This window comes from Agrilus planipennis, unplaced genomic scaffold (assembly GCF_000699045.2).
Source record: "Agrilus planipennis isolate EAB-ADULT unplaced genomic scaffold, Apla_2.0 scaffold25, whole genome shotgun sequence".
Classification (NCBI taxonomy): domain Eukaryota; kingdom Metazoa; phylum Arthropoda; class Insecta; order Coleoptera; family Buprestidae; genus Agrilus; species Agrilus planipennis.
In genome coordinates this window covers 930,101-957,555 of record NW_020439112.1, presented here as the reverse complement: position 1 = coordinate 957,555, position 27,455 = coordinate 930,101, and the positions used below count along the sequence as shown (strand labels likewise).

Sequence of the window (27,455 nt, the reverse complement as noted above, 5' to 3'; positions counted from 1 at the left end):
ATTCCCGTGGGTGCATGTAAAATTTTTGTTCGGCAAATCAGACATACGAAAAACCATCTCGGTAATTATAAAATATATAATTTTTAAATTTTTAATTTTACGCAAATAATAAATAAATTAGTATATTGGAATCATTTAATTAATTAAGCCCTAAAACTTTGTAAAGACGACTATAAAATGAGCTCGTCATATAATCGGAATCCTAAGTTTTTGCGATATTTGAAATTCTCAATATAATGTACAGGATGGGATAATTTCGGCGTTTGTAACTATAAAGGATACAAAAAAAAATAATGGCGGCTTCTCGATCTTTTTTTTGAGACAAACGTACGTATTTTCAAAAACTTGCTATCGTTTTTTGTTTTCGAGTTATAATCTATTTAATCCTGTCTCGTTTCGCATTGATGGAAAATCCTTATCTTTAACCATTTGTTAAAGCTATAAAATATGCAAACGATTCGTATATCATTAATGGGGATTGGAAATTCAGCCACAACCATCACAGTGTTGAGGCAGCCGGTACAAGGTTTACGTACAAAAAACAAGATACTACTTCGACTGAAATGATAACAGCACCTGGACCCCTTAATACGCCGGTGGCAATAATGGTAAGTCATTATTTATAGAAAATTATGTCTTATAATGTTTTGAAACTAAATATTCCAAAATAGTTTCGGAAATAACAAAAACCAGGCATTTAATTTATATACATTTGGTATTAGATTTTATTGAATTAGAAATGCTTTGAATTGAAGCATTGTTGTATTTTGTGTGTTATCGTAAAGTCAGAAAAATATTGCTTATCACAAAGTGGTATAAACCCATTCAAAATAGATGTATTCTTCTCTTGGTAACTAGAAATCGATACAGTAGATAAATCTCCAAGGGAACATAAATTTTAAAGTTGCACTTGGATTTTGTGGTTTATTAAATCAAACTTATCCTGCCACTGCAGTGGTACACACTAGACATTGCATCGTGACCATAATTGAAATTTATGAATACATTACTACGAAAACGTGATTCCTTTATCATAAAATCAGGGTTTAAAACAACTAAGCAACGTTTACTCTCTGGTAAAACAACAAAGATCGTGTATTTTGTTGGCTTATTGATTCAGAAAATTTAAAAGAAATAGACCGTTGTTTTTTTATATATGTACAATCTTGGCTTTTCAAAGTTAGTTTCGATTTATCCTAACTTTCGACCAATTTACAACATACCTACGTAAGCAAATTATAAAATAATATAACTAATTCAACATAAAACTCTATTGGAAGTTTCACCAAAGTTTTATTTGAAACCATTCTAAAAAGTTTCGGTCACGCGACCATTTTCAAAGGAAGAGAGTAAATTATATACTCAAGCACTAAAACAAAGACAGCTTTTTGGGGGTCAATAGGCAAATTAAAAAAAAACTGTACCCTGTGACATATAAAATAAAGAGTCTCAATTATATTTTTTTTTATAATTTTAAAATAAATAGTTTAAAAGTTATTTATGAAAATAGATAATAGTATGTCCGAGAGTAACACGGAACCCTTGTAGGATCACTCGTGTGTCTGCCTGTCCATTTTTTTTATTTCTAGTTTTCTAGAAAAGAAGGCTTTTGACTTTTATTAATATTGCTATGTAAGATTACTACATTTTCTTCCCTTAAATTGTGGTTAACGAAGTACCTACAATGATCCGAGAAGCCAGTCTTTTTATCTTTATTACTAATACTACAAATATGTTCTTGTATTCTTGTGTTTATAGAACTCTCACTCTGCCCAATGTAGAGGGCATAGCAAGAATTGCACTTAATTCTATAAATCCCCCTTTTTCCTAATTTCCAATAGTGTTTTTACTTCATTAAGTATATTTCACAAAAGTTGCAATCTACAAAGTGCTAATTTTACTAAATTATTTTTATATTAAATAATTAATCAATAAAAATTAAGAAGAAGAAAAATAAAATGAAATTTACTTTATTTACTAGATTGTTGTTCAACAAATTAACGAGGGTGTAAAATACGACTATTCTCTTCCGATAACTTCGAACGAAATTCCTCAAATTGCACCCCCGTTAGTAAAGCAATCTCCTGTGGTGGAACCGAGTAATTTAGAACCGCGACGATTAAACATCCCCCTAAATTCTAACACTCAAAAGGACGAACCAAAGATTTCTGCTCCTCATAGGCGCCGAGCCCGTAGAAGATTCATATGGAAACACGCGGGATTTTCCCCCTGCACCAAATCGTGTGGTGGAGGTAAAAATTAATCAATTTTCAAAAAAATGAATTCAAAACGTAACATTTCCCTCCCAGGTGTTCAAACCTCAACGTTTATTTGTATGAGAGAACACAACCAAATGGCTGTATCAGAAAGACGGTGTTCAGGTTTGGAAAAACCCGCGATTCAACAGGTCAGATGCAACATTCATTCTTGCCCACCCCAGTGGAAAAGTTCCTGGGCCACGTGCACAGGATCCTGCGGACAGGGTAAAGTCGGAAAACAGTGAGGTCCGCTTATAATGAATATAAAACGTCAAGTTTGAATGTATTTCAATTTCTCGTTTGGAACTCCTGTTTCTGGTTCTAATTATCCTTATGTCTTCAATACCTCCTTTTCCTATTCACGGTATTCACCATGGGATCATCCACGTATAACAATTAGAGCAGTGTTATAAACAAATTGTTTTTGACGTGACAACGTCTTATAATTCGATGGAGCCGGCTGCACGCACGAAAAAACATGACTCATGCGTCGTTACCTCGCTCTGAGGCGTTCCATTTAAGGCTTGAAGTGCAAGCGAGAGCGCGGAACGAGCGACAAAGAGGCACAATCAACCTCCGCGTTCGGCAGCGTTCGACATCTGTCTCTCTCCTACTTGAGTGAGCGAGGCGTCCGCGTGGACAGCTCCTTTTCTCTATATCCATACAAAATATCTATCAAACAAATAAAATTAAAATTTTCTTTTGAAAAATGAAACCATTCCATCAGTATTTTCTTATGACGTTGTCACGTTTAACTATCGTCAGTAAACCGACTTTACAGACAACCGATTTTTTTATACAGTCAGTAATCATGCATTATTTCCCATTTTTTAAACTTTCTTACCCCTATAATTATCGCCTTTGAACAACTGACTGTTGTCATAATAGCCAGATTGATTTTATGCAACAATACGTCGCTATAAGCGATTGTACATAAGTACACTTTAACCAGAAACATTCTCAATAACTTGAAGTATTTGTGTGACAACGAAAGTGTCATTATATGCGGAGTCATTATAAGCGAATTTCACTTTACAATTAGTTAAAACTAATGGACTTACGATGGATAAAATAACAAGATAATAACCCCTAGGAATTCAGCAACTGATTCACAGATGTGAACAAGAAATAGCACCTGGAAAGAGCACGATAGTTAATGAAGTAGGGTGTCCACAGCCTAAGCCCCTTTCGGAAACCAAACAGTGCACCCTGCCGCCTTGTTCCGATACATTCGATAATGAGCTTCAACCCAATATTTCTCCAAGACTTGGAAATGATTTGCAGGAGTGGGCAGTTGGGATATGGTCTCAAGTAAGTCGATCAACTATGATATCAACGTTTCGTAGTATGATGAATATTTCTTCAAAATGCATATACATACGCATAAATACAGTGTGTTCCACGTATATGTTTAATAAAAAAAAACGTTTTTATAAAAGTGGTCCGGAATGATATGGTGCATAAATAGAAAATATTTTCAGTCTACAGGGTGTTCCATTTCTTCTGGACGCTACCTAACTTCGTTATTTTAAATGGAACACCGTATATATTTTTACATTTTTGGTATCTTTGTTTAATTTTAGGTCGACTTTGTTAACAATTCCCTACACCTATCTCTACTAGTTTTTGAGGATCACTTTCATTAAAACATTTTTTTTATTAAATGTATAATAAGGTTATGAACGAACCCGCCTGAAGTGGAACACCCTGTATATGTATAGGATGTCGCATATTTAGGTGATGTTTCGAACCCGGAAAAGTACTGTACACTGTTTTCTATAAAAAATTAGAACACTCGAATATTTTACCCTATTTTAAAAATTTACATTTTAAACCCTTTGGATTTTTTACTTTTTATTATTTATTGCTGAAGAAAACTTATCTCCCTATTTCCACAGTCTTAGAAATACTCCAATTAAGAACATACGTCTACTGCAACATCAAACTATTCTTTTTTAAAATTGATCTAAATCATGTTTATTACCAATCGTCGATTAAATTATTGTTACCGCGTGTCCACAATCGATCTTGTACTTCTAGTGTTCGGCCACCTGTGGATCTGGTCACAAAACGAGGGCGGTAACGTGCCCAAGCGGTCGTTGCAACCCCGAACACAGACCCCCGCATGTCGAGCGTTGCCAAACAAGCCCATGTCCCCCCGATTCAAATACCCGCTCATCCTGGCTCACTTCAGAATGGAGCGAGTGTTCAACCCTCTGTGGAACCGGCACACAAACGCGACAAAGTTTTTGTTTCCAAACGTCTTGCGAAAACGATTTAAAACCCGAAGAAACCCGAGCCTGTTCTACCTACAAACTATGCAACGGTCAATGGTTCACTGGTCCCTGGGGACCTTGTTCCGACTCCTGTAACGGTCCAGCCCGGCAAAGAAGGGATGTACATTGCATCATAAAGATAAGGTAAGTAAAACGTGAAGAATATATTGAAAAACCTTATTCTTCTACCCTTCCTATGAACGACTTAAATATGAAAAGTGGGCGTTTCTTCCAAAATCCAAGAACATGTATTTTATAAATTAATTTTCAATGAAGTGCTTCAATTTGAATTCAAAAATACCCAAAAAAGAAAAGGCTACCCTTTTAACCCTGTTTCTTCCTTTCCTTTAGAGGACAACCCCATGTGACCAACGACATAACTTGCAATCAGTCGGAAAAGCCTTACGAAGAACAGGCTTGCTACGGAACGTGCAGTCCCAAGTGGTTTAGTTCTGATTGGGGAGTTTGTGAGGGTGGCTGTTCCAATGGCGTCCACAGGAGGGACGTGCGATGCCTGGACAATCAAGGACGACATGCCACCACCTGCAAAGTGGATGAAATGCCTCCTGTTAAGAAGCCTTGCACTTGCAAGACTTCAGAAGACCCCAGTATTCATATACTCCCTCAGGATGAACCTGTTGACAGTAAGTTAAAATATTTATTTCTATTTCCGGATGGGCAGGTGGGGAGGGGTGGGCTACACGCTTTTTTGGTTTCGGAAAATTACCTACTTTATACATTTACTTTATACATTTATTTTGTAGAAATGGTAAAAAATTAACAGTGGCAGATATAAAAAAGGGTAATTTTTTAAATTAAGATAAAATTTTTGGTTTCGGAAAATTATTTTCGAGGTCAGACATTGCTAAGTACCTACTTTGTACATTTATTTTGTAGAAATGGTAAAAACTTATCAGACGCAGACATAAAAAATGATCATTTAAAAAGGATTTTTATAAAAAAAAAATAGTTCATTGCCCATTTAAGTATAAGATACTTTTCTCAGTATCTTTTTGACATAATTTTTTTTTTCATATTATGTGTTGACAAAATATAAGTCACAATAAAGTCACTACCGATAAGTCTTGGGTATTTTATCAATCAATGTGATTCGCGATAATGGTTCGGAGAAAGCATTTTCAAATTTCAAAAAAATTCTCGACAAGCATGATAATTTCCAAGCTCGCATTTCCTGAAAAATTACTGTATATTAAAATCGTTAGGATTTTTGGTATAAAAAAAAAATACCACGCAATAAAGCTTAATCATTTTTGAAAGTTTTTGAATTCTCTGTATCGTTTTTTCATTTTTCGACTCAACTATAGTAGAAAGAAAACTATTTAATTTTAAATATGAAACTTTGACATTTATCAGGGGTTAATATCAAATATCAATGTGAAAATTCACTTTAATTTTCTCCCACTATAAACTACCTCAAATTAATGAGGAAAAAATTTGTTGCTGCTGTCACACCCTTGCCGGGAATCGAACCCGGTACCTTTGGTAGTTAGAGCATTGATTCGTAAAGCCAAAGGTCCCAGGTTCGATTCCCGGCTAGGGTGTGACAGCAGCAACAAATTTTTCCCCTCATTAATTTGAGGTAATTTATATTTGGTTTTATTTTTATTTTTTAGATTCCTGTGTGGATAAGTTACAGATCTGTACAGCAGCTATGCAGGCTAGATTGTGTCAATATCCTTATTACATCAATAATTGCTGTAGATCATGCAAAAAATTCAAACAAGACGGTCTGTGATGATCATTAAGAAGTAGTTCATCCAGGGAAAGACCCGGGGCATGCACTGATCTTTTTTGGAATGCCAAAACATTGCAGATTTGATATGATATTATTATTCGCCAGTATTAGAAGAAGTGCTCGTTTTATGGACTTTTCTTTTGAACATATTCAAAATGTACGTACCTACAACTTCTACTTTTTTAGTCTTTTTTTTTTTTTCGTTGTATTCATTACTTATTCGACTGAGTGAAATTAATTCGTACCTACATATGTATTTGAACATGAGCATAATGCCTTCGGGGGTTGAAGGACTTTATTTATTTGCGTACATACGTAGTAGTCGAGGACTGATTTATTTTTATTAATATTCTACTTTATGTGAAATATCTTATACGTATTTAGATCACCACCACAAACACACTAAGTTTTAACACCGATCATTATTTTTTTTTTTTTATTAATGTTAATTGCAATATTAAGCTATTAAAAATGAATGTTTAGTAGACGATGTGACGACAAAAAAAAAATGTCTCCAAAGTCTCTCATATTGCCAAAACTAACAAACGTTTGTAATATTCGCTATCGATCGTATTTAATAATAGTAAAATTAGCACCGTGCTAATTGTTAATCTATTTGTACATTTAAAAAGGACACGATATTCGGGCTTAATGGTCATATCCCAGGATTCGAATCCACCTATAAGTCGTTTAACCAACGTTTCGCCAGCTGCTGTAGTCAGCATCAACAAGGGTGTAGTTGTGCTGATACTGACTCAGTCCCTGAAGATGCCAATATCAGCAGCTGACAAAACGTCGGATAATTGACTCATATGAGTGGACTTGCCAAAGGTGTCCAGGATAAGTTCTCCTCCTTCAATGAGTCCTAAAACGTGAGATGAGATGATCATACTTATCCTGGGTCAAGGTCATAAAGCCTGAATACTAAGTCCACTTCAGATAACGCCGGCCGTGAAAGCCTTTTATCTCTACATTTTTCAGTTCAACTATTTACACATTTATAGATTAATTAATACTTTTTTGTAGAAAATTGTTCTATTTTTCTTTTATTAGTTACCTGTGATTGCAATAAAAGCATACGTATTCGTAATAATCGTAGTTTGATGATTTTCGTAATAAGAATTCGATTGAATGAATGCTGAAGTTCTTAAACTTATCATACAGACGTGACTGTTATCTAAACTTAAGTATATGTGTTACGCATACTTTTGTTAGTTCTTTTTTTCATAAAAAACTTTTCTTGAAACTGTTTTAAGACAAAATCGTGAACCAATGAAATTTAAAATTTTATTTTATTCTAACGTAATATATTATTTCAAGGCCATGTAAGTACATAATGTAGAGAATTTGAGAATTGCTTTTTTGGGCCAGTTGCGTTAGTACTGCCATTTCGTATTATTAGTCATGATAAAATTATTTTTGTTATTACAATATATTTCGCTTAGCACTGCCATTCAAACCATTAACATTCGTAGTAGTAATAAATATAAGAAAAACAATTATTTAATTTTTTTACTAAACCTTAATACAGATTCTTGATATTATTGGACATCTAAAGGTAAGACCAAATGATCTTTTTTTTTATTCTTTTATTAAATATGTGTAAGAACTGATTAGAATGATTTTAAAATTTGGGTTATTTTAATTTTTGATGTCCATTAAATCTTTTATATGTTATCCAAAAGGGTGTTTCCAAACACTATTTTTTATAAGATTCATCTAATAATTAATTTTTATAATCAAATGATATAACTGCTGTCACCTTTCATCAATTTATTGATAAGAAATGTTTCATTGTAAATAAATAATTCAATATGAAAAAGGTAAATATGTATATACACACGTGTGATACCTTTTTAATGTATATTGATAACGGAGTTATTCAGTTATTAATTATGGTGTTTGATTGAACAATTAAGTTTTTTTAATTAACTCAAGGGAGCCAGACTGATCGCTATCTCAACAAATATTTGCCTTGCCTTTAAATTGTTCAGTTCCCATGTTTGAAGTGTGGTAATTAAAAAAAGACGCCGATAAGATAATATATTACATAGTATTCAATTTGTATAATGAATTAAAACATTGAACTTCCGTTTTTTGCATATTGATAGACTGTTTTCGTGTGCAAAGAGGAAAAAAGCAATATTATAATCCCTGAGTAATCTAATAAAAATATTCAAATTAGACAACTAACTTTACATGTGTGCATACTTGTTAGCTGACTAACATACCGCTAACCAATGGTCAAGGGACAGTATTTAATTTTTGACGTCACTGTTTAACATCTTTTATTGTAGTAACGCGACCTATGAACGCGAGTGGTGTGTCAGTGACCTTCCTTTAATTGTGGTTCGATATTCCGGTGATATCTTGATAATCATAAAGATAAACATCTAAAAGTAATTATTATTTTTAAGATTGTGCTAATTGCTATATATGATGTTAATTATTGAAGGGAAAAATATAGATTAATAAAGTCACCAATTGAAAGTGAACATAACCTATTAAAGTTCATTGACTTCCTTTAAGTGTCTTAAATAGTGAAAAATGATGAATTTTGAAGTGCAAGTGTCGGAAAATGGAAAATTCAGTTTCTACAGATGCTCCCTACAATTTCTATACCAAATGCAAAAGCAGAATAGCTCATCTGATGTTATATCTCCAAGAGAAAACTTCAAGGTATTTAAGATTAAATGTTTCACCGTGAGTAAAAGTACCGTATTAGAAAGGAAAATACATATTTGGAATTCATTTTACTTTAGTAAATGATGTATATTCCTACAAAATATAACATTTTTACTCACACTTGTAATTTTAAATGTAGAAAAGAAATAATTTGATGAGTAATTGAGATTGCTGATTCAGGAATCAGAATATGTTGTGTCCCAATAGATTTTAATATTGATTTTAATAATGTGAGTTGGTTGATGTCTTAACCCAGGTTACAGTGAGTAAATGCATCGTTTGTCATGCTAAGGTACCACTAAGGTACATATATTCATTTCATTATTTTTATATTATTTATTGACAAAAGGAAAGACATCTTTGTTATGGAGTAGCATACCAGTTCACCGTTTTTTGACAATTTATTTTATCAAAAATAAAAAATAGCAATAAATTAAGTACATCCAAATATCACTTCTTAAAACATATAATAGTATATTAATCATAACACAATGAATATCTTTGGTTTTTACAAACCTACATCTCACTTAAATGATTATAAAAACTTTATTCCACAATTAAGTAAATTGACGTTTTCATGCAAATCACAGTTTGATCGTCATTGTCACTTATAGTCCAAGTTAATTCACTGGATGTCTGAAATAAGGAAGCAAAATTTATTAAAACAAATTACTAACTTGCCCTATATAAATATTCAAAAGTATAGTCATAGGAGTTACAAAGGAGTAATCGTATATTATCATCATTTTCGTTTAATATTTTCAATTCACCCCTTCTGCATTATTTCAAAAAACAAGTAACTGTTTTAAAACAAATTTATAACAAAACATAAATAAAAACGTGAAGGTGAACAATACATTTAATACGTAATCATGATCGTGTAAAGTGTAGGTGATAATAAGTGTCAAAGTTTGAAAGTACATGCTAGAAATGAAATATTTTTATTTACAGAAGCTAAATGGAATAAGTGAAAATACTTTATCGCTCGTAGAAATTTTTAAACATTTTTATATACCTATATCATCGCTAAAATAAACAAATCATTGTACACATTTATTGAACTTTTGGGTTTAGCCTAAAAGTCCAGTTTTCATTAAAGTGGATTTTTTAATGGATATTGATTAATTGATATCGTTTAAACTTTGAAACAATTCTTAAAATATTTGGCTCTCCTTTATATAATTATAGATTATAATGCTGTGCTACCTTCATTATATTGTTCAAATCCTGCCTGAATTCGGTCACTTTTTTTTAATAAATGTTTTATTCTATTTTTAAAAGAAAATTTGAAAAAAAAAATTAATTTTAAAGCATTTCGGTTCTTTTAAATTGAATACTTTCACCTATCAAATGTGTTCACTTAAATCCATTTAAAAATTCGGTTGCAGTAAACTTGTACAGTTATTTTGATATAGATACCTAGTACACTTAGTACCGACGATATAAGTTTACATTTAAAAATATTTTTAAATCTTCTAGATTAACGACAACATTGCATCTCTGAATTAATCAAAAAGTTAGCTTAATTGTATACCGTTTTATCTAAACAAAATATCAAGTGTTCTTTCTTTTCTGAAAATTGATATGTAAGATGGATTACCTAACAATAAGTTGGTATAAAGTGCGATCGTGATCATGCTCACATTGAATGATCAACAAAAAACAAAAAAAGCAGTATCTATTACTTTTCATGCTTATTTCAAACTATTATTTAAATGACCAGTGAAATATTAGAATTATATTTACATATTCAACATTAAAACACTTTTTGATGGCAAATTGTTGAATGAGCTTGTATATAAAATTTCGAAACGTTAGCAGCTAAAAGTAATAAGTTGTTTAAATAATTATGTGATTGTCACAATGCTGCTAGTCATAGTTGTCCAGTTCTAAAACTATTTGTATATGATCTCCTAAAGAAGTACCTACAATAACAATACAGATTTACCAACGATTAAATGTTTTCAATTTTTACACTTTTAAGTTGAACTAGCGAAGTATGTTTCAAAAATAGTTGATCATAATATAAAAGTGTCGCGTAGAAAACGAAAAAGTTGGTGTTTGTATTTGCTAAAAAGCATAACTGTAAAGTAATCATCTTTCTTATTGATTATTCTTTCTAACAGAAAGAAATTAAAGTGCAGAATAATAGCATATTGTTTGATAAAAGTAATATCATCTAAATGTGACTTACTGGAATCGGTATTGATTGAGATGTTACATTGATAATGACTTGAAAATCTTGATTGGAATGTTTGGCTAATGGGCACGGTATTGCCGAACAGGGTTGGGCCGGGTTCACATCAACCGGCTCATTAATTACCCCAAACAGTTTAACGAATGCACTTTGGGTAAAACTGGCAGTGTCACGTGCTACGTAAAAAAAGGTAAAGAATTAAAATCAAAATACTCTCATAACAAGTACAAAATAATCATTCATTTTACATTTGAACATTCGAAGGTATACATAGTGTTAGACTAGCAGTTAGTTTCCTTATTTCTAAAGAGTACTATAATTTGTCGCTAAGTTGTTATCAAACCCAAAAAATTGTCGCTAATTTGAGTAGATAAATTTTCGAGAAAAACGTTATCAGATTACGTAACACAAAAAACCACACCTAAACAATAGACTCACTACGAATAAGTAATAAGTACTACGGCTACATCGTAAGAGTTAAAAATTTATTGACTCTGTTTTATTTATCTTGTCGACCAATGTTTGCATTTAATTTGTTCTTAACTAATAGTGCAATTTTGTTAATAACCCACTTCTGATGACTGAATATACTCTGCCTCCCGTTTTCCAACGCAATATTGTTATTTAGAAATACCAAAAAAAAAAACATACTTGACGTGAGGTGTATAATCATCCTGTAGCTTCTGTTGTAAGCTATGCGGCATGGGGAGGTGGTACAGTTCTCTATTTCGACATAATCTAAAATGTATTGACTACCTGAAAAGAAAAACAAAAAAATAAAATAAAATAATGATTGCCGATAGAAAGTTTATAAACTTCTGCCATATTTTCACATTTATACTAATATTATAAAAAGCCAAAATTTGAAATGTGGACATAAAGCTGTGTATTCTCTGAAATTACTAATCCAATTTCAAAAATTTTTTCACCAATGTTTAGAATGGAACTTCAGGGTAAATATAGGTGTGTATTAATCTGTTGAAATAAAGTGGGGTTTCGTGGAGATCAATTTTTGCAACGTGTTTCTTATTACAAGCGGTCTCTAAATGGTACTATATATACAGGTAAGGCAAAATGTTCACCGAAGAATATAATATAAATGCCATGCGGGCTAGTTTAAAATAAAAGATAGAAACGTAGAAAAGGTTCTTAACTAACATATAATATTGTTCTTAAACTGACATGTAATATTGATTTTAATTTTTTTTTTTGCAAATGTAACAATCATTAGTAATTCCGAAAATTGAAATTTTTCGTAATAAATAACATTAGTCTTCACCTAAAACATAACAAATGCTTTAAACAGTAATTACATTTGTCTAGCTACTATCACTTTATTATCTGTACTTTTAGTTTAAGCTGTTTACAATATTGTTTTATTATTCCGGAAAATTCGTCGTTTTGATTTTAAACGCGTGCCGCTTTTTTAAAATAAATCAGTTAATCAAGATGGTATTGAACTAAGATATCACAATAACACTTCGTTTTTGTCCGATATTTTGCCTTTCGCCGTTTATTCCTTGTGTAATAAATAATAAATAACGAGATTTGCAAGTATTGTAATTATTTTTTTTTTTAATCGTAAGATAAGTATGATTTTGATTCAAATTTACTGCTTATCGCATTTATGTTTTGGTAAATGTGTTCACTATCTAATCTATTCTGTATTTGAAATTGTAATCGTGATGATATTGTTTCCACACATTTTCGAACGACTGTGGTATTGTCTCGCATTTATTCCAAATTTTTTTAAAAAGCCTAAAGGGGCCGTTGTGTCAGATGAGCGATTTGGGTTTTAATTTTCTCAACAAGTACCTTTAACATGAATTTACCCATGAACTAATACCCGCGAAATGTTTGTTTGCAAGAAAACTTTTTCGCGCAAAAAATTAATGAAAATATATGCCCGCTTAAGCCTTTTTATAGTACACGAAAAAAACATACAGAAAAATTCGCACAATTCCTTCACGCATCTTTTCGTAAAGAAAAAATGCAGACAAAGAAATGCGTAATTTGTATTCGGTGAACTTTTTGCCTTACTTGTATAGATCAGTAGCAAGCATGTAAGAAAAAACCTTATATACAATGGAAAAAAGCATTCTGCATAGTTTTTCTTCAATAACCAAATATCAAAGCAATAATACGTAACGTATTTTGATTGGTTGACTCATTGGAGGTAGTTTGTTTAAGTTTTTAATTGTTACTATACTTAAAATAAACCGCTTTTTTCTCAGATGTCGCTTGTACAATGTTTCTATGAAATATATTAATAAGTACTCCATTCTCATTATACATTACTAATTGATTAATAAATAATTATTAGATTATTACATTAATTACATGTTATATAAAGTAAATTAAAAAATTAAGAATCGATAACAAATTAATCATGAAATACTTATTAAAGAGTATTTGAAACAAATGTATNGGAACTTCAGTTAATTAAAAATTGACAAAGAATGTTTCACAAATTTAAGGATTATAGGTATTTAAACAAACATTATTACATCATCTGAAGAATTTAAAAAAAGCGTTTTTCAATTTTTATAAATAAACATAAAAAGGCATCCACTAGAATGAAATTATGGATTTAATGCCTTTTTTTTAAATCAAAGATTAAACGTTAAATGCTATCTAAACGGTACCATTCATTTTATCAAAACAAATGATATTGATAGGCAGAAATGTGAGCCACATTTTTTAAGAATTTTGTCATTAATATCTTCCGTAATTAAAAAACATTCTCCATCGTAAAGGATATTGTTTTGCAAAAGTCAATCATCTTTCATTTTTATAATACCTTTAATTAACTTCCAAGCCATAAAAAGCGCTATATTTGCAAAAAACAGCTTAGAAAAGCTTTCATCTTGAATAATTTCTAATCTCTTGCGATTTTTAATCTTTTCTTTAAGATGTCGAAATAAAGCGTCTTGATATTGATTTAACTACATTTCTTAATAAATAATAAACTTACCGCAATCGCTATAAGCAAGTTTTGATTTTCTAGGAGGAAAACCTTTTACGACATTTCCACATAAAAATGTAAAAAGTGCGAATGCCACGATGGGCTTTATTAATTGTTTCATGGTATTGTGCACGAATTTCAAAATCACGTATACGTGTAAACGCCACTCACTTTAAATTGACTACATCGAAATCACATTGGAGTATAATACTTATTATATTTAAAAAGATGATAATATATATCATTCAATTAGAGTGGCTCTTCTGCTCGTTATCATATTTGAATTTTAATCTAATATATTGTAGATAATCTCTTCCTAAAAATAAACTCGGTATCTCTTAAAAACTTCAGTAACAATCAGCTTCTTGTTTTATGCAGTTTTCATTTTTTCTTTAATTATTGTTCCTTTCAATCTTACACAGAATAAGTCACCCGGTATATAAAGGTATTCGTATTTCCCGCTAAAATCGGCCGATGACGTCATATCACGGTGTTTATGTTTACTTCTAAAAATTAATACGCATTCAAACGTAAACGTATTTTACTTTAAAGAGTATGGGTGTGATCGTAGACACAGTGGTTAGATAAAGTAAAGTAAGGTTAGAAATAAATAACCTATATGTGTTAACGTCAGTAAGTTACAAGTTTGTGTTAAGAATGTGTTAATTAGAATAAGTAATGGCCAATCGAACAGTAAAAGATGCAAAATCCGTTCATGGAACGAATCCGCAGTATTTAGTTGAAAAAATAATTCGTTCTCGTATTTACGACTCTAAATACTGGAAGGAAGAATGCTTTGCTCTTACTGCCGAACTTTTAGTTGATAAAGCTATGGAATTAAGATTTATTGGTGGTGTGTTTGGTGGAAATATTAAACCAACCCCATTTTTGTGCTTGACTTTGAAAATGCTTCAAATACAACCTGAGAAAGACATTATTGTGGAGTTCATCAAAAATGAAGAATTTAAATATGTTCGAGCTCTAGGTGCTTATTATATGAGGCTTACTGGCTCATCATTAGATTGTTACAAATATTTGGAACCGTTGTATAACGATAATAGGAAACTAAGAATGCAAAACCGTCAAGGGCAATTTGAACTCATTCATATGGATGAATTTATTGATCTACTGCTAATTGAAGAAAGAGTAAGTCCTGTTAAATTTAAATTAAGGTAATTAATTATTTGACTTGAAGGTTTGTGATGTAATACTGCCCCGAATTCAGAAAAGATATGTCTTGGAAGAAAACAATGAAATAGATACTAAGGTTTCTGCCCTTGAGGATGATCTTGAAGAAGAAATTGAATTAGAAGAAACAATCAAGGAAGAAGTAACCACAAAAAAAGAAAAAAAAGATAGTCGCAGAGAAAAGAAAAGAGAACGAAGTAGAAGCAGGAGCAGATCTAGAGATAGACATCGTGAAAGAGATAGGGAAAAGCATAAGGATAGGGATAGAGACAGAGATCGAAAAGAAAAAGACAGAGATAAGGAAAAGAGGGACAGGGAAAGGGAAAGAGACAAGGATAGGAAAGAAAGAAAAAAGGATGATGAAAGAAAAAGAGATCGAGATAGAGAAAGACATCATTGATTTTTTTAAGCTAATTTCATTTATTGTATAATGTTACATCTGTACGTCTTTTATTCATTTTTATAAATTTTTTCATCAAAATAACGTTTTTGATTTTCCTTTCGCCGTATGTTAACTTTTAATAAAATAGTGCTATTATGTCAGAAGTCAAGAGATTTTGCATATTGACTGTATAATAAGCTAAAAATTAATTAATATTTATTTGTTGAATTTATGCAGTTTTAAACTAGACAGTTTATATTATCTATATGGTTAAAATGGACCCTAAGTAAATTTTCAGGTACAATTTTTTTTTGTAGCTAATCATATGTATATACAAAACGCATACTTTATTTAACTTATCGTTTATGTTTGATTTAGAATTTAGCGTATTTGTTCACCTTTGTATTGATAACTTACGTCCATAGATGCCTACGTCATTTACATGCGATTATAAATAGTTATTATTAATTCCTTATAACCTCAGACTACTTATGTCCTCAATTTACTTTCCAACTTAAATGGCTCATATAACAAATTTCGAAGTTTTGGACAAGCAGGCGGTCCCAAACGAAAGAAAACCGCTCTTTCATGTAAGTTATTTATTAAGTTCTAAAGCGTATTATATTTTCAATCTGTTACTTCAATATTTACCTAAAAACTTTATGATTGCATTATAAAAGTATAATCTTTCTAATGAGTTTAACAATAAAACTAAAACTTGATAATAATCAGCAAACAATTTGCTAAATTTATATAAAAGTTACCACTACGCTTCAGAGCAAAGTTTTTAATAATTGAAGAATTTAAAAAAAGCGTTTTTCAATTTTTATAAATAAACATAAAAAGGCATCCACTAGAATGAAATTATGGATTTAATGCCTTTTTTTTAAATCAAAGATTAAACGTTAAATGCTATCTAAACGGTACCATTCATTTTATCAAAACAAATGATATTGATAGGCAGAAATGTGAGCCACATTTTTTAAGAATTTTGTCATTAATATCTTCCGTAATTAAAAAACATTCTCCATCGTAAAGGATATTGTTTTGCAAAAGTCAATCATCTTTCATTTTTATAATACCTTTAATTAACTTCCAAGCCATAAAAAGCGCTATATTTGCAAAAAACAGCTTAGAAAAGCTTTCATCTTGAATAATTTCTAATCTCTTGCGATTTTTAATCTTTTCTTTAAGATGTCGAAATAAAGCGTCTTGATATTGATTTAACTACATTTCTTAATAAATAATAAACTTACCGCAATCGCTATAAGCAAGTTTTGATTTTCTAGGAGGAAAACCTTTTACNACTTTATGATTGCATTATAAAAGTATAATCTTTCTAATGAGTTTAACAATAAAACTAAAACTTGATAATAATCAGCAAACAATTTGCTAAATTTATATAAAAGTTACCACTACGCTTCAGAGCAAAGTTTTTAATAATTTGCTACTTGATTATATGTTATATATTTTAATAATTTGCTGCTAGATTGTAAGTTACATAATATATTGTTTTGATTATATACAATGTATAATTAATTGAAAACATGCTTGTAGATGGATAAATCTGACAGGAATAGTTTTGGGTCTTCATTGAAAAAAATTATTTGCCCTAAGTGGCACACAACATCAAATCTATTTGCATTGGTGCTGCTTATCCTATTAGTTTGGGCAATTTCCTGTTCCCTATTTGAATTGGAGTATGTTGGACCCTCCAGTCAACTCTTCAAACTTATAGTATAAACATCTTTATGTATGACTTATCTTTATACCTCCTTAGAAGATTCCATGATGTTGTAGGTCCTTTTTATTTGTGCTAAAATATCAGGATGTATTGTATCGTTGTTCGGTTTACCTCCCATGGTGGGAATGCTCTTGATGGGTGTCTTATTTCGGAATGTTGAATATTTGGAAGTGATTCCACCATATACTACTTTTACATCCGTGCTACGGTTTGTTAAATTAGATTGTAAAGTGAAAAAAGGATTTAAAATTTGTTTCTCATCAGTCAACTAGCTTTGGTGAATATCCTTCTTCCTGCTGGTTTAGGATTAGATCCTAAAGCTCTCCTGAGTAAAGGCTTAATGATTGTAAATCTTGCTTTGGTACCAGTTGGAGTTGAAATAATTGGTGTTACTGTTGCTTCGTATTTTCTTCTTAACTTACCGTGGCTCTGGGGTTTACTATTAGGGTATCTCGAACATATTTCCATATTACTTTTTAATAGGAATTGTTTTTGTACAATTTCTGTTTCAGATTTTTGCTAGCTGCAGTATCTCCCGCAGTTATAATACCTTGTCTGTTCAAACTTCAAGGCCTGGGGTACGGTGTTAACAAAGGAATTCACACATTGGTGATAGCTGCGTCAACTGTTAATGACCTTGTGTGTATTGTAGGCTTTGGAATCGTTTTAGATGTTATTTTCTCTTCTGGTAAAAAGCACCATTTGTGTAGATAGTCGATATGAAAAATTAAAATTTTTCGTTTTTACAAATCAAAATCATAAAAAATATATTATTATTGTAGGGCCATGGTATTCACAAATTAGTAAAGGACCAATAGTTTTAGCCATAGGTTTCGCTTATGGAATAGCTTGGGGTGTTTTATGTTATTTTATACCTAGTACCGAAAATGTAAACAAAAAACACTTAATTTACCAATTCTCCAAGGAATAGTTTCTGATTTTAGGAATACATTGTTACTTTAAGAACTTTACTTCTTGGGTTGGGGTGTTTATTATCGGCCGTGGGGAGCAGCGCCATAGGCTACGCAGGCGCTGGAGCACTAGGGTGTATCGTGGCCGCATTTGTCGCCAGCATAGGGTGGCGTAGACAAGGATGGGATAGTAACGTATAAGAACTTGCTTTAAAAAGTTATAGTTATATTTCAACTTAATTTTGTGGAACACTTTTCAGAACCCTGTGAGAAATAATTTTATTCTCTTATGGAAGTTTTTCGAACCTGTCTCGTTCGGTCTAATCGGAATTGAAGTTAATTTTAAAATTTTAGAACTGTATACAGTCTTGTGGGGAATTCTTTCAACATTGGTCCCTTTAATGGTACGTGTAGGAAAAATTTCGTTTGAATTTTTTAAGTAATTCTATTTTCTAGTTAAGAATGATAGTTTCATTTTTATCAACACAATACTCCAATTTTAATGTTAAAGAAAATGTGTTCATTGCTTTATCATGGATACCTAAAGCCACTGTGCAGGTATTTTTCTTAATCTTCTTAATTTATTTAAAAAAAGTACATAGAGAAATATTAAAGCACCATTTTTTTTTTGTAATAGGCTGCACTCGGAGCAACACCTTTAACAAATGCATATATTATTGGTGATGCAAACAGCATTTCTTATGCCAACACTGTTCTTATTGTAGCAGTTATGTCAATTTTACTCACGTCGCCTATTGGAGCGATCTTAATAATGAAATTAGGGCCGAAATTCTTGCAGCGGACTCTGCCAAACAATCCTCAGGGTATTTAATAACAATTCTTTTCATCTTACTTAATTCTAATATTGGAAGTTAGCTTTAATGTACTTAAAAATGAAATCAATTAAAAATTTAATTGCCACGTTATTAAGTTAATGTGCTGAAAATATATATAAAAAACTAATTATATTATTAAAAAACACGTTTCCTATAAACAGAATGTGAACAGCTTTATTTGATAATCAGTCACTAATATCGTTCGTTTTTTTTTTACATATTTACATTATTTCGAATTATACTCAACAGTCTGCCTTAAAACGTTGGAGCATTCAAATGAAACAGTCGATCTTCCTGTTTCTTGATCCATGTTAACAGTTTTCCAATTAACGCAATAGTTGCACTCTTATCAGTTGATGGTTCGAGTACCACGTACAGTTCAAAACCCTTTGTATCCCACGCAAGCAGCACTTCGTCGGAGCTCTTCTCGTAGAGCAATTTCAACGGTCTCGAAGTCGAATGTAATCTTTGATGTGCTCGTCTGTATAAAGTCAGTAGTCGTCCGTAATCAGACATGTATGGAGCCCCCACACCCGGCTGATAGAACTGCGCGGTAGATTTGCATTTGTATAAGTAATGTCGTAACTCGGGGAATCCCGTTTCAGCACAAGTTTCTTCGCGAACATTCAGGGACTCGTTAATCCCTTCGAGGCAGTTAGCGCGACGTAATTTCTCAACGATTTTTTGTTTGGCTTCACTTAATGTGAAAAATGCTTCACGGTCAACAGTCAATAATAATAGGCACGCCTGACAATCTTCAGAAAGATATGACACGTGACCATAAAGGAAACCACCAGAATCGAACCGGGGTAAACACAGCGGTGTCCAACTCTCGGCCGATTTTAAACTTTCTGAGGCTCGAACTAAATTAAAAATTAAATGCAAGTCAGCTGGATGAATGTAGTACTTTTTCATTCGTACTAAAGTAATCAAATTATTGTTGGCTAATAAAATGGCAAAGACCAAGTCCTAAAAATTAAAATAATGTAAATTCTGAAAAAGGTAATGTTTAAGCAGGCACTAACTTTTATTTTACTGCATGACTGCACAATTGCAGAACTAATTGTATCTCTTATTGACGCTGCCAAAGGTAGACATTTAACTGCTCCTAAAGTAAATGAAGGTTCTGAATCAGAAAAGTCTAAAAGAGAATCAATAAGTCGCTCTACACCAGCAAGAAGCCTCCTTAAATCATAATTTCTTCTTTGTTGATATATTTGGGACAATCTGCTTAGTGTCAACATGCTCACTATCTCATTAAATACATAACTAAAACACGTAGAATTATTATTAAGTGAAAACGTGAATATGCATCTTTCAGAACTATTCACATACATAAAATAATATTATTTAATATTTGTCATGAATTATGTATTACTTACTTTAATTGTGCAGTTAGCTGACTGACACTCTCACCAGTCTTTGAAATAGAAACCAGAATGAGAGGTTCCTTGAAAAGAAAAACAAACTTAGTGTTTCCAACATGTATGCTTTTTAGAGAATCATTATCAGCTTGAACAAAACTGACTAATGCTTGCATAACTCCAAAATAGCTTGCAAATTTATCTTCATTGCCATATCTAAAAGAATATTGTTGGTTTCTGGTTTTGTAAACAATATAGAAATAGTGTACCGCGAATATATAGGTTTTCCAGCTGAACTTAAAACAAAAATGTGTTTACTTTTTCCCAACCAGTCATTATCTTTTATATAATCATCTCCAGTTGCAATAGTGTTGCAGCTGATATCATCATAGTCGTCTGGGTCTACGTTATTTATGTTTTCGTCTTGATTATCTGGCTGCATTTTTTTAATTTCATCTAAACTGGAACTCATATTCTGTAAATTTTCAGAAGATTCTGAAATGATAAGCATGCTTTCAGGGGCTGCCCCAGGTTCTACATCATTTGTCTCTGCTTCTGCTGACATGCTTCTATGTTTTATGTTTTTTAATCCGAAAAGGTATTTTAAAGTGATGTCTTTTCCAAGCTGTGTTAAGTTGGTTATTCGGTTGCTATTATTGAATCACAAACATCCTCAACACACTAATTTCTTACTTTGACCCTAATAATGTCGTACCTATTAAGAATAATAACAAATCAGCTGCATAATCACAAAACATTACTACTACATTTTAATGATTTAACCCTTTATAACTTCATTTAACTTCTCACTTTGTTTTTGTATTACTTCAAACCTCACTTTGTAAATGACATTTTAAGTTATTAGTATATTGTGTCTAAGGTACGCCTAAGAATAAGTGTCAAACGTGTCTGATTCTCACACGTTCTATTGCCGGCCAGTAGAGCGCACTAGTGCCATTAAAATATTAGCTGGTTCCCTGTGTATATCTATGAGTTACAGCAAAAATGGCAGATTAAGAACACAAGAAGTCTTTCCTAGTCTTTTCTGTGTAAGACGTAAGAAACGTTTGAGTAAAAATTTTTGCTGGAAATCATACAATTGTCGAAACCTTATCACAAAATGTTGAGAATTCATGTCATAATATATATGTATCCTTGATATAAACAGAGAAAAGCGTTTGATGTTACTTTAACATTGTATTATGCACTTTTTTACTATTTACGTTAAAGTAATTCAGAAATTGTACTGTGCTGTCTGTTAATGTGTATATTATTTAATTTCTTCTATAAACGGTAATAGAAACCTTGTGTATATTTTGACTTTAATATGAGAATAAGGAGATAAAGGAAAAGTAATATTAAATTAATTTCAAGTTAACTTCACCATCACTTCTGCCACATTAAATATTATTGTTTTACTTACTTTGCAGTAGTTAACTTGCTTTTAAAATTAAAAATTGTAGATGAGATCCTACAAAAGCTCAGTGTAGACATTTGTAACTTTCCTTCGGAATATTGCGGTTTGCAACTAATTAAGGTGAGCATATACAGTACAATTAATACTGTATATTATTAATTATCAATTTTNCTAGTCCGAAACCATACGCCATCTTCCTCACTTTTCGAACCAAGAAATTATTACAACAACATACGGCTAAGGCACGTCCATTAATATAAGTCTATGGTATGCTCGGTTATATTTCGGAACACACCCTCTAAAACATTGTACTTGAGGAAAATCACAGATATTCGAGAACATTCTAGTTTTCTCATTTATTTTAAACGGCGGTCGACCCTTAAAACTACACACTCACTAAACATTAGAAGAGATTTCAAACTTTTTTTAAGGCAGTTTCCTCAAAATACCTATATAAGAATGCTCTAAATCAGAACCCAGCTCTACCACTCTGAACTGGAGACATTTCGAGCATTGTAGGAGATTGCAAATATTCTTTAGAATACTTGTGTCGAAATATGAAAATGCCCTAGATCGACCACGGGAGGCTGAAATATCCTTGTTTTGTTTATTTACGCCGTCTAGTGTCTACTATATTCTCGAACACACTGTAGGTCCATTTGATGAAATAGTATTGTACTTATTTTACGGTTAGAATTTGATTGAAATGTGTCTAGTAACTGGTCGATTTACGTTTTTCGTCAAGTTCATCGAACAAACAAATAACAGTATTTTTTACGATCGAAACCTATAAAGTTAGTGGTTAAAACTGGATGTAATTCGTAAGTGCTTATTATATAACGCCCATTAAAAAACATGCAAAATAGATCACTTGTGTTTCGCGCCAATTAAATTCATTGAGGTTTGCGAGGAATTCAATGTTTAAGCACATTAAAAACGACAATTAATTCAAGTTCACACCCAATAGCCTTGGCATAAACGATAATTTAACTACTGAAGTCAATAATAATAATAATAATGTGTTTATTTTATCGTCCATGCCTTTTTGTTTTTATTTCTAATAATCGAGGAAATTGTTTTTGAAAATAGCCTTCATCAAAATTACATGAATTTATTATCTGTTTTCATCAATCAACATTGTACATGTTTCGTTTCAAGTTTTGGAACGACAGAGAAAAGTTAAAGAGTTTTTATTAAGATTATGTAAAACAAGCCAGTTTCAATTTTGATTATTTATTGTTAGTTTTTACGTTTCTTGAAATGAAAATCGTTGCGATGTAACTCCTTAATTGGGAAATTCAAATCATTATAATTATTTTGTATAGAAATTAAAATAATACGGATTTACTAAGTTACAAAACTAGTTTTGGAAAGCGTCGTGTAACTCATTGAACTAATTTATCGCCTTTTATTATAATATAATTAAAAATAATCCGTTAAGTAGGAGGTAAACGCACAGTGATCAGAAATTCCAGATTATAATGCAAAGGGCATGTCCTGGAAAATTTGTAAATTCGAAAATAGATGCGGGCAAAGATTCTGGTACAAATTGGCCTTAATTTTAACCTTTTCCAACCAAGGTATTTTCTTCATCAACCCATAACCTAAAACACTTTATCCCACAGTCTAAACGCTGCATAACTTTTTCTTTTCTGACGTCGCTAATATCTACATTTCGCACCCGTATAGAGTCGTAGTGCAAACGTACACTTAATAAACTTTAGCAGATACAAAGGTGATTTATTTTTGGTAAAACACGACGCTGTGCTGTTTTCTGTCTTTACCACTTTATCCATTCTTCTAAATTACATTACACGGCTGGTAGATTATACATCGGCGTCGTCAAATTGAGGCATAGCAGGACCTCTAGATTAATGATAATTTAGTAATTTTCTTGTTTCCCGTGTAATTGAATGTGTCTGTAGAAATGACGTTCAAGCTTTTCGATGCGGCTGCTAGTAAAAGTCGTTAATTTTAAATGATTCTGTGCACTTTCTAGTTCAGTTTGAATACGAACGAAGACAGTTTCCATTTTAAAGCGTAAAATCGTTTAATCTCTTACCTTGGAGGCGTACGGATCATTACTTAATCATGTTTAACACGGTGACTAAAGATGTGTCGTAATTTGTTATACCGTCATTATCTGTATACTGTGACGAATGGTATAAATTATTTATATGTTTATGTACAGTACTATGCAGATAAAACAGTCAACAACAACTTTATAAAAAAAGAACACTATTTTGATTTGTTCTTGCCTTTAAGTCTAAAAAGGAAATTAATAACGTCTTTTCTAAACTTGTTGGTTTTGAAATTTTGGATAGATCAGTATCTAAAAATGAGTATTGATTGATTTCGGCAGAATATGAAACAAATAGGTTTAAATGAGTTTGAATTGTTGACAAATGTTTTTCAAAACTGAGACATTCTTTTAATTATCATATTCAATCATTTATTTGATGAATTTGATAATAATGGCCATGTATTGTATTAGTATATAGGCAAAAAGAAATACGTCCAGATTATTTAATGTATTATAGGTATATACTAACATGTGAACCTCTTGGTCATATTGAACTCGGTATGTTTATAAAACAATATGTATATTACGATTTTAGTAAACACAACTGTTATGACTACTCATTCGAAAATTAGAAGTGAGTTAGTTGGCTGTAGTCTTTTGTCCAGAGAAAAAGTATATTAATTAAAGTGAATATTCATTAAAAGAATCTTTCTTTTAATCAAAAGATCCCAATAACCCTAATATATTGAAACTGGATTGAATGATTTAAAAGACTAGTCCTGAATTATTTTAGCCTAAATGTACTTATTAATTATTTCAAAATTTATTATTAACGGTTAAATAATGCTATTTTTTAATTGAAAATAATAAGTATAATATCAGTAAACACAAGACAATATCGAAATTACAATAACTTAGCATAAGTAATCATAAAAATCATATCATAATCATAAATCATACAAATTTGGACAAACAACCTATTTCAATACGTACAATCTTAATTTCACCATTTTCATTAGCTAGGTTGTTTGTTACACTTATTAAATTGGCATTACTGGCATTTGTTTGTTTTTCCTCTGGTAGAATTACCCTGTACCCGACTGAACCCTAAATAAGTGCCGGATCCAAACCATGTCTATTGTCCTCCATTGCGCGGGCGCCAGTACCACTTCTGGCACATTCATTACTTTATGATTTAATTTTTCAAATTGATTTATAAGATAAACTGAAGGGTGGTGGATTATTATATTAAGCACCTAGGGAGGTATTAGAAATAAACCGTTGCGTTTGTTTAACCAATACCAGCAAATAAAAACAACCGACTCGTTCGTAAACATGCAAATTATCTTATTGAAACGTAGTTCAAGTCACATTGTACATAAAACATCGTAAAATAAATGAATAAGCGGCAACTTCTTTATTCAACAGGTCATCCAAATAAGAATTATTGACTGTAACGACACTAATTTACTGTGAACACTTGTGTAACATTGAAATAGTGACTGTGTTCTGTACTTTCCGTGTGTATGACTAACTTACAAAAAAAATGTGCAGTTAACAACAATTAGTGACCACTAGATTCTTTCGTTGCTTATTGTTTATGTGTTGTATGTTCCATTTTCGGTAGGTACATTGTTTATTTGTAAAATAGTGGTGTCCTATAAAAAACAACAGAAAATGTACGAAGTGTCGAGTATGGGGGTTGGGAGTAAAATGGACGCGGCCGCCGCGATCAAGCACAACGAGTCGGCACGTCCCCAGGACACGGTAAAGAAACAAGTTTTGCGTTTTTTGCGGAGATCGAAATCGCTGGTGCGACCTCCCGCATCGGGCTCACCCGCGGTTGCAGTGGAAAAACGGAGCGTCGCCGACTACAGACAAACTAATCACAACACCAACAACAACAATAACAGCGGCAGACACCATGGGGACGCCAGAAGGCACCACCACGGGAGACATAGCGACTCCCACGCGCCCACCACTAACAATCATAACAACAACGCAGGTGCTAATAAGGTGCAGGTGACCAGAAATGGTATGGTGGTTGCTGTAGTCGACGGACTACCGTTCGTCGTGGGAACTAAAAACAAAAAGGTAGATTATTAAACATTTCGACTAATGAAATCCTACAAACGGCTCGGCAAACGCCATCTATAGTAAATTTAGTGAAATTCAGTATGTTCAAGAAGGTCCATTTGTATTGGTGGATATCTACTTGCTACGGCGTAGCTTACCATACGTGATAATTATTACGTTGCAAGAATCGCACAAAGAAGTTCGTTTTGGTCAGGTCGTTGATCGCGATTTCGATCTTATTGGATCTCTTCAGAATACTAACCACTATGAACTTCTTTGTTCGATTTCGATTAAGATTGAATTGCATGGTAAATTGTCTGTCCAGATAGATGAGTGTCACTCTTAACTTTTAAGGTAGTTATCTCCGTAGGGCACAACAGGATGGAGTTCAAAGTCAAGGAAAAACAATATCTAAGCTACAAAACACTCTTTAACATCACCATGGTCATTTCGCCATCAAGTGGCTTCATTCCCAGAATGACACCTTGTTGCTTAAACCACACTTTTTTTCACATGAAAAATATTCAATACTAGTCGTAACTCATCCTGATTTGGATGATACCTTAACCCTTGACATTTCTTAAACTTTTAACCCCCACTTCACACTTACGAATGGTATTTTGAAAACTCATTTTGCAGTGGATGATTTCAAGCTTCCTTACTTAACAGGTCAAACTTTGGACCCTCTTTTCTCTGCTTTAGAGGTTGAATTTCAAAGTATCCTTTCTTAAGTCTCTAGACTTGAGCTGTGTTAATATATTAGTCAGTCGGTTTATCCATTTATGTACGAGGGTGGATTGATAAGTTTCCGGCCTAACCAAGAGATGACGCCACTAGGCCTACCTTGAGGTGACATTCTATAGTACCATCCTTGGATAGCTNTTTGTCAACATAAACCGAAATTTTCATACGGAAGGGAGATGGTAGGTACGTCTCCCACTTCTACGTGACGAAACTTGTGCCCGCCCGATAACTCGACAATGTCGATTCTCGACCGTCCTGCCATCTCATAGAAATAACACCTACTAAATTTTCCGGCCGCAATGGCCCATTAGAAATATAGTTCTATATACGTCTCTCTTCTCTGCTTGAATCTTTGTTCTCTATGAACTCTCTTGATAAAGTCAACAAATGTAACGACGCTATAAGCGCCAATTTGATATTTTCAGAAAAAATTTACATAAACTGAAATTTTGTAATACATACAATTCTAACAAAATAGCGGATGCTTCGACATTCTATTAACAAAAAAAGTAATATATGTTTGCCACAGCATGCATATTGTTCCAGATTTTATGTTGCGAAAATTGATAATTAATAATATACAGTATTAATTGTACTGTATATGCTCACCTTAATTAGTTGCAGACCGCAATA

The 27,455-nt window shown here is 32.1% G+C and overlaps 4 protein-coding genes across 8 annotated transcripts; 3 read left to right on the top strand and 1 right to left on the bottom strand.

The window, feature by feature from the left end:
- Window positions 1-6: 6 nt before the first annotated feature.
- LOC108739793 (ADAMTS-like protein 4) lies at window positions 7-8,770 on the top strand. Its single transcript, XM_025977637.1, has 8 exons — window positions 7-61; window positions 439-608; window positions 1,982-2,252; window positions 2,310-2,483; window positions 3,352-3,569; window positions 4,299-4,678; window positions 4,886-5,178; window positions 6,169-8,770. Exons 2-8 carry the CDS (start codon window positions 564-566, stop codon window positions 6,288-6,290), a joined length of 1,503 nt encoding a protein of 500 aa, XP_025833422.1. The 5' UTR covers window positions 7-61; window positions 439-563; the 3' UTR covers window positions 6,291-8,770.
- Window positions 8,771-14,503: 5,733 nt separating this feature from the next.
- LOC112905359 (pre-mRNA-splicing factor 38) lies at window positions 14,504-15,799 on the top strand. The gene is made up of 2 exons (XM_025977584.1): window positions 14,504-15,283; window positions 15,333-15,799. The coding sequence occupies exons 1-2, from the start codon at window positions 14,816-14,818 to the stop codon at window positions 15,723-15,725; spliced, it is 861 nt and encodes a 286-aa protein (XP_025833369.1). The 5' UTR covers window positions 14,504-14,815; the 3' UTR covers window positions 15,726-15,799.
- A 95-nt stretch (window positions 15,800-15,894) lies between these two features.
- LOC108739341 (sodium/hydrogen exchanger 9B2-like) lies at window positions 15,895-19,288 on the top strand. Of its 5 annotated transcripts, none has more exons than XM_018473205.2 (11): window positions 15,895-16,005; window positions 16,133-16,297; window positions 17,265-17,444; window positions 17,508-17,659; window positions 17,716-17,898; window positions 17,964-18,139; window positions 18,234-18,340; window positions 18,396-18,557; window positions 18,623-18,766; window positions 18,819-18,920; window positions 19,000-19,288. In XM_018473205.2, exons 2-11 carry the CDS (start codon window positions 16,226-16,228, stop codon window positions 19,192-19,194), a joined length of 1,473 nt encoding a protein of 490 aa, XP_018328707.1. In that variant the 5' UTR covers window positions 15,895-16,005; window positions 16,133-16,225; the 3' UTR covers window positions 19,195-19,288. The 5 variants fall into 5 exon arrangements, with proteins under 5 accessions (XP_018328707.1, XP_018328701.1, XP_018328727.1 ...); XM_018473199.2 differs by having other exon boundaries at window positions 16,086-16,297; XM_025977583.1 differs by lacking the exons at window positions 15,895-16,005; window positions 16,133-16,297 and adding an exon at window positions 17,164-17,199.
- Window positions 19,289-19,345: 57 nt separating this feature from the next.
- On the bottom strand, window positions 19,346-21,707 carry LOC108739358 (vacuolar fusion protein MON1 homolog A). Its single transcript, XM_018473237.2, has 4 exons — window positions 20,832-21,707; window positions 20,581-20,778; window positions 20,224-20,467; window positions 19,346-20,167 (listed from the first exon to the last, which is right to left on the bottom strand). The coding sequence occupies exons 1-4, from the start codon at window positions 21,125-21,127 to the stop codon at window positions 19,454-19,456; spliced, it is 1,452 nt and encodes a 483-aa protein (XP_018328739.1). The 5' UTR covers window positions 21,128-21,707; the 3' UTR covers window positions 19,346-19,453.
- Window positions 21,708-27,455: the final 5,748 nt, after the last annotated feature.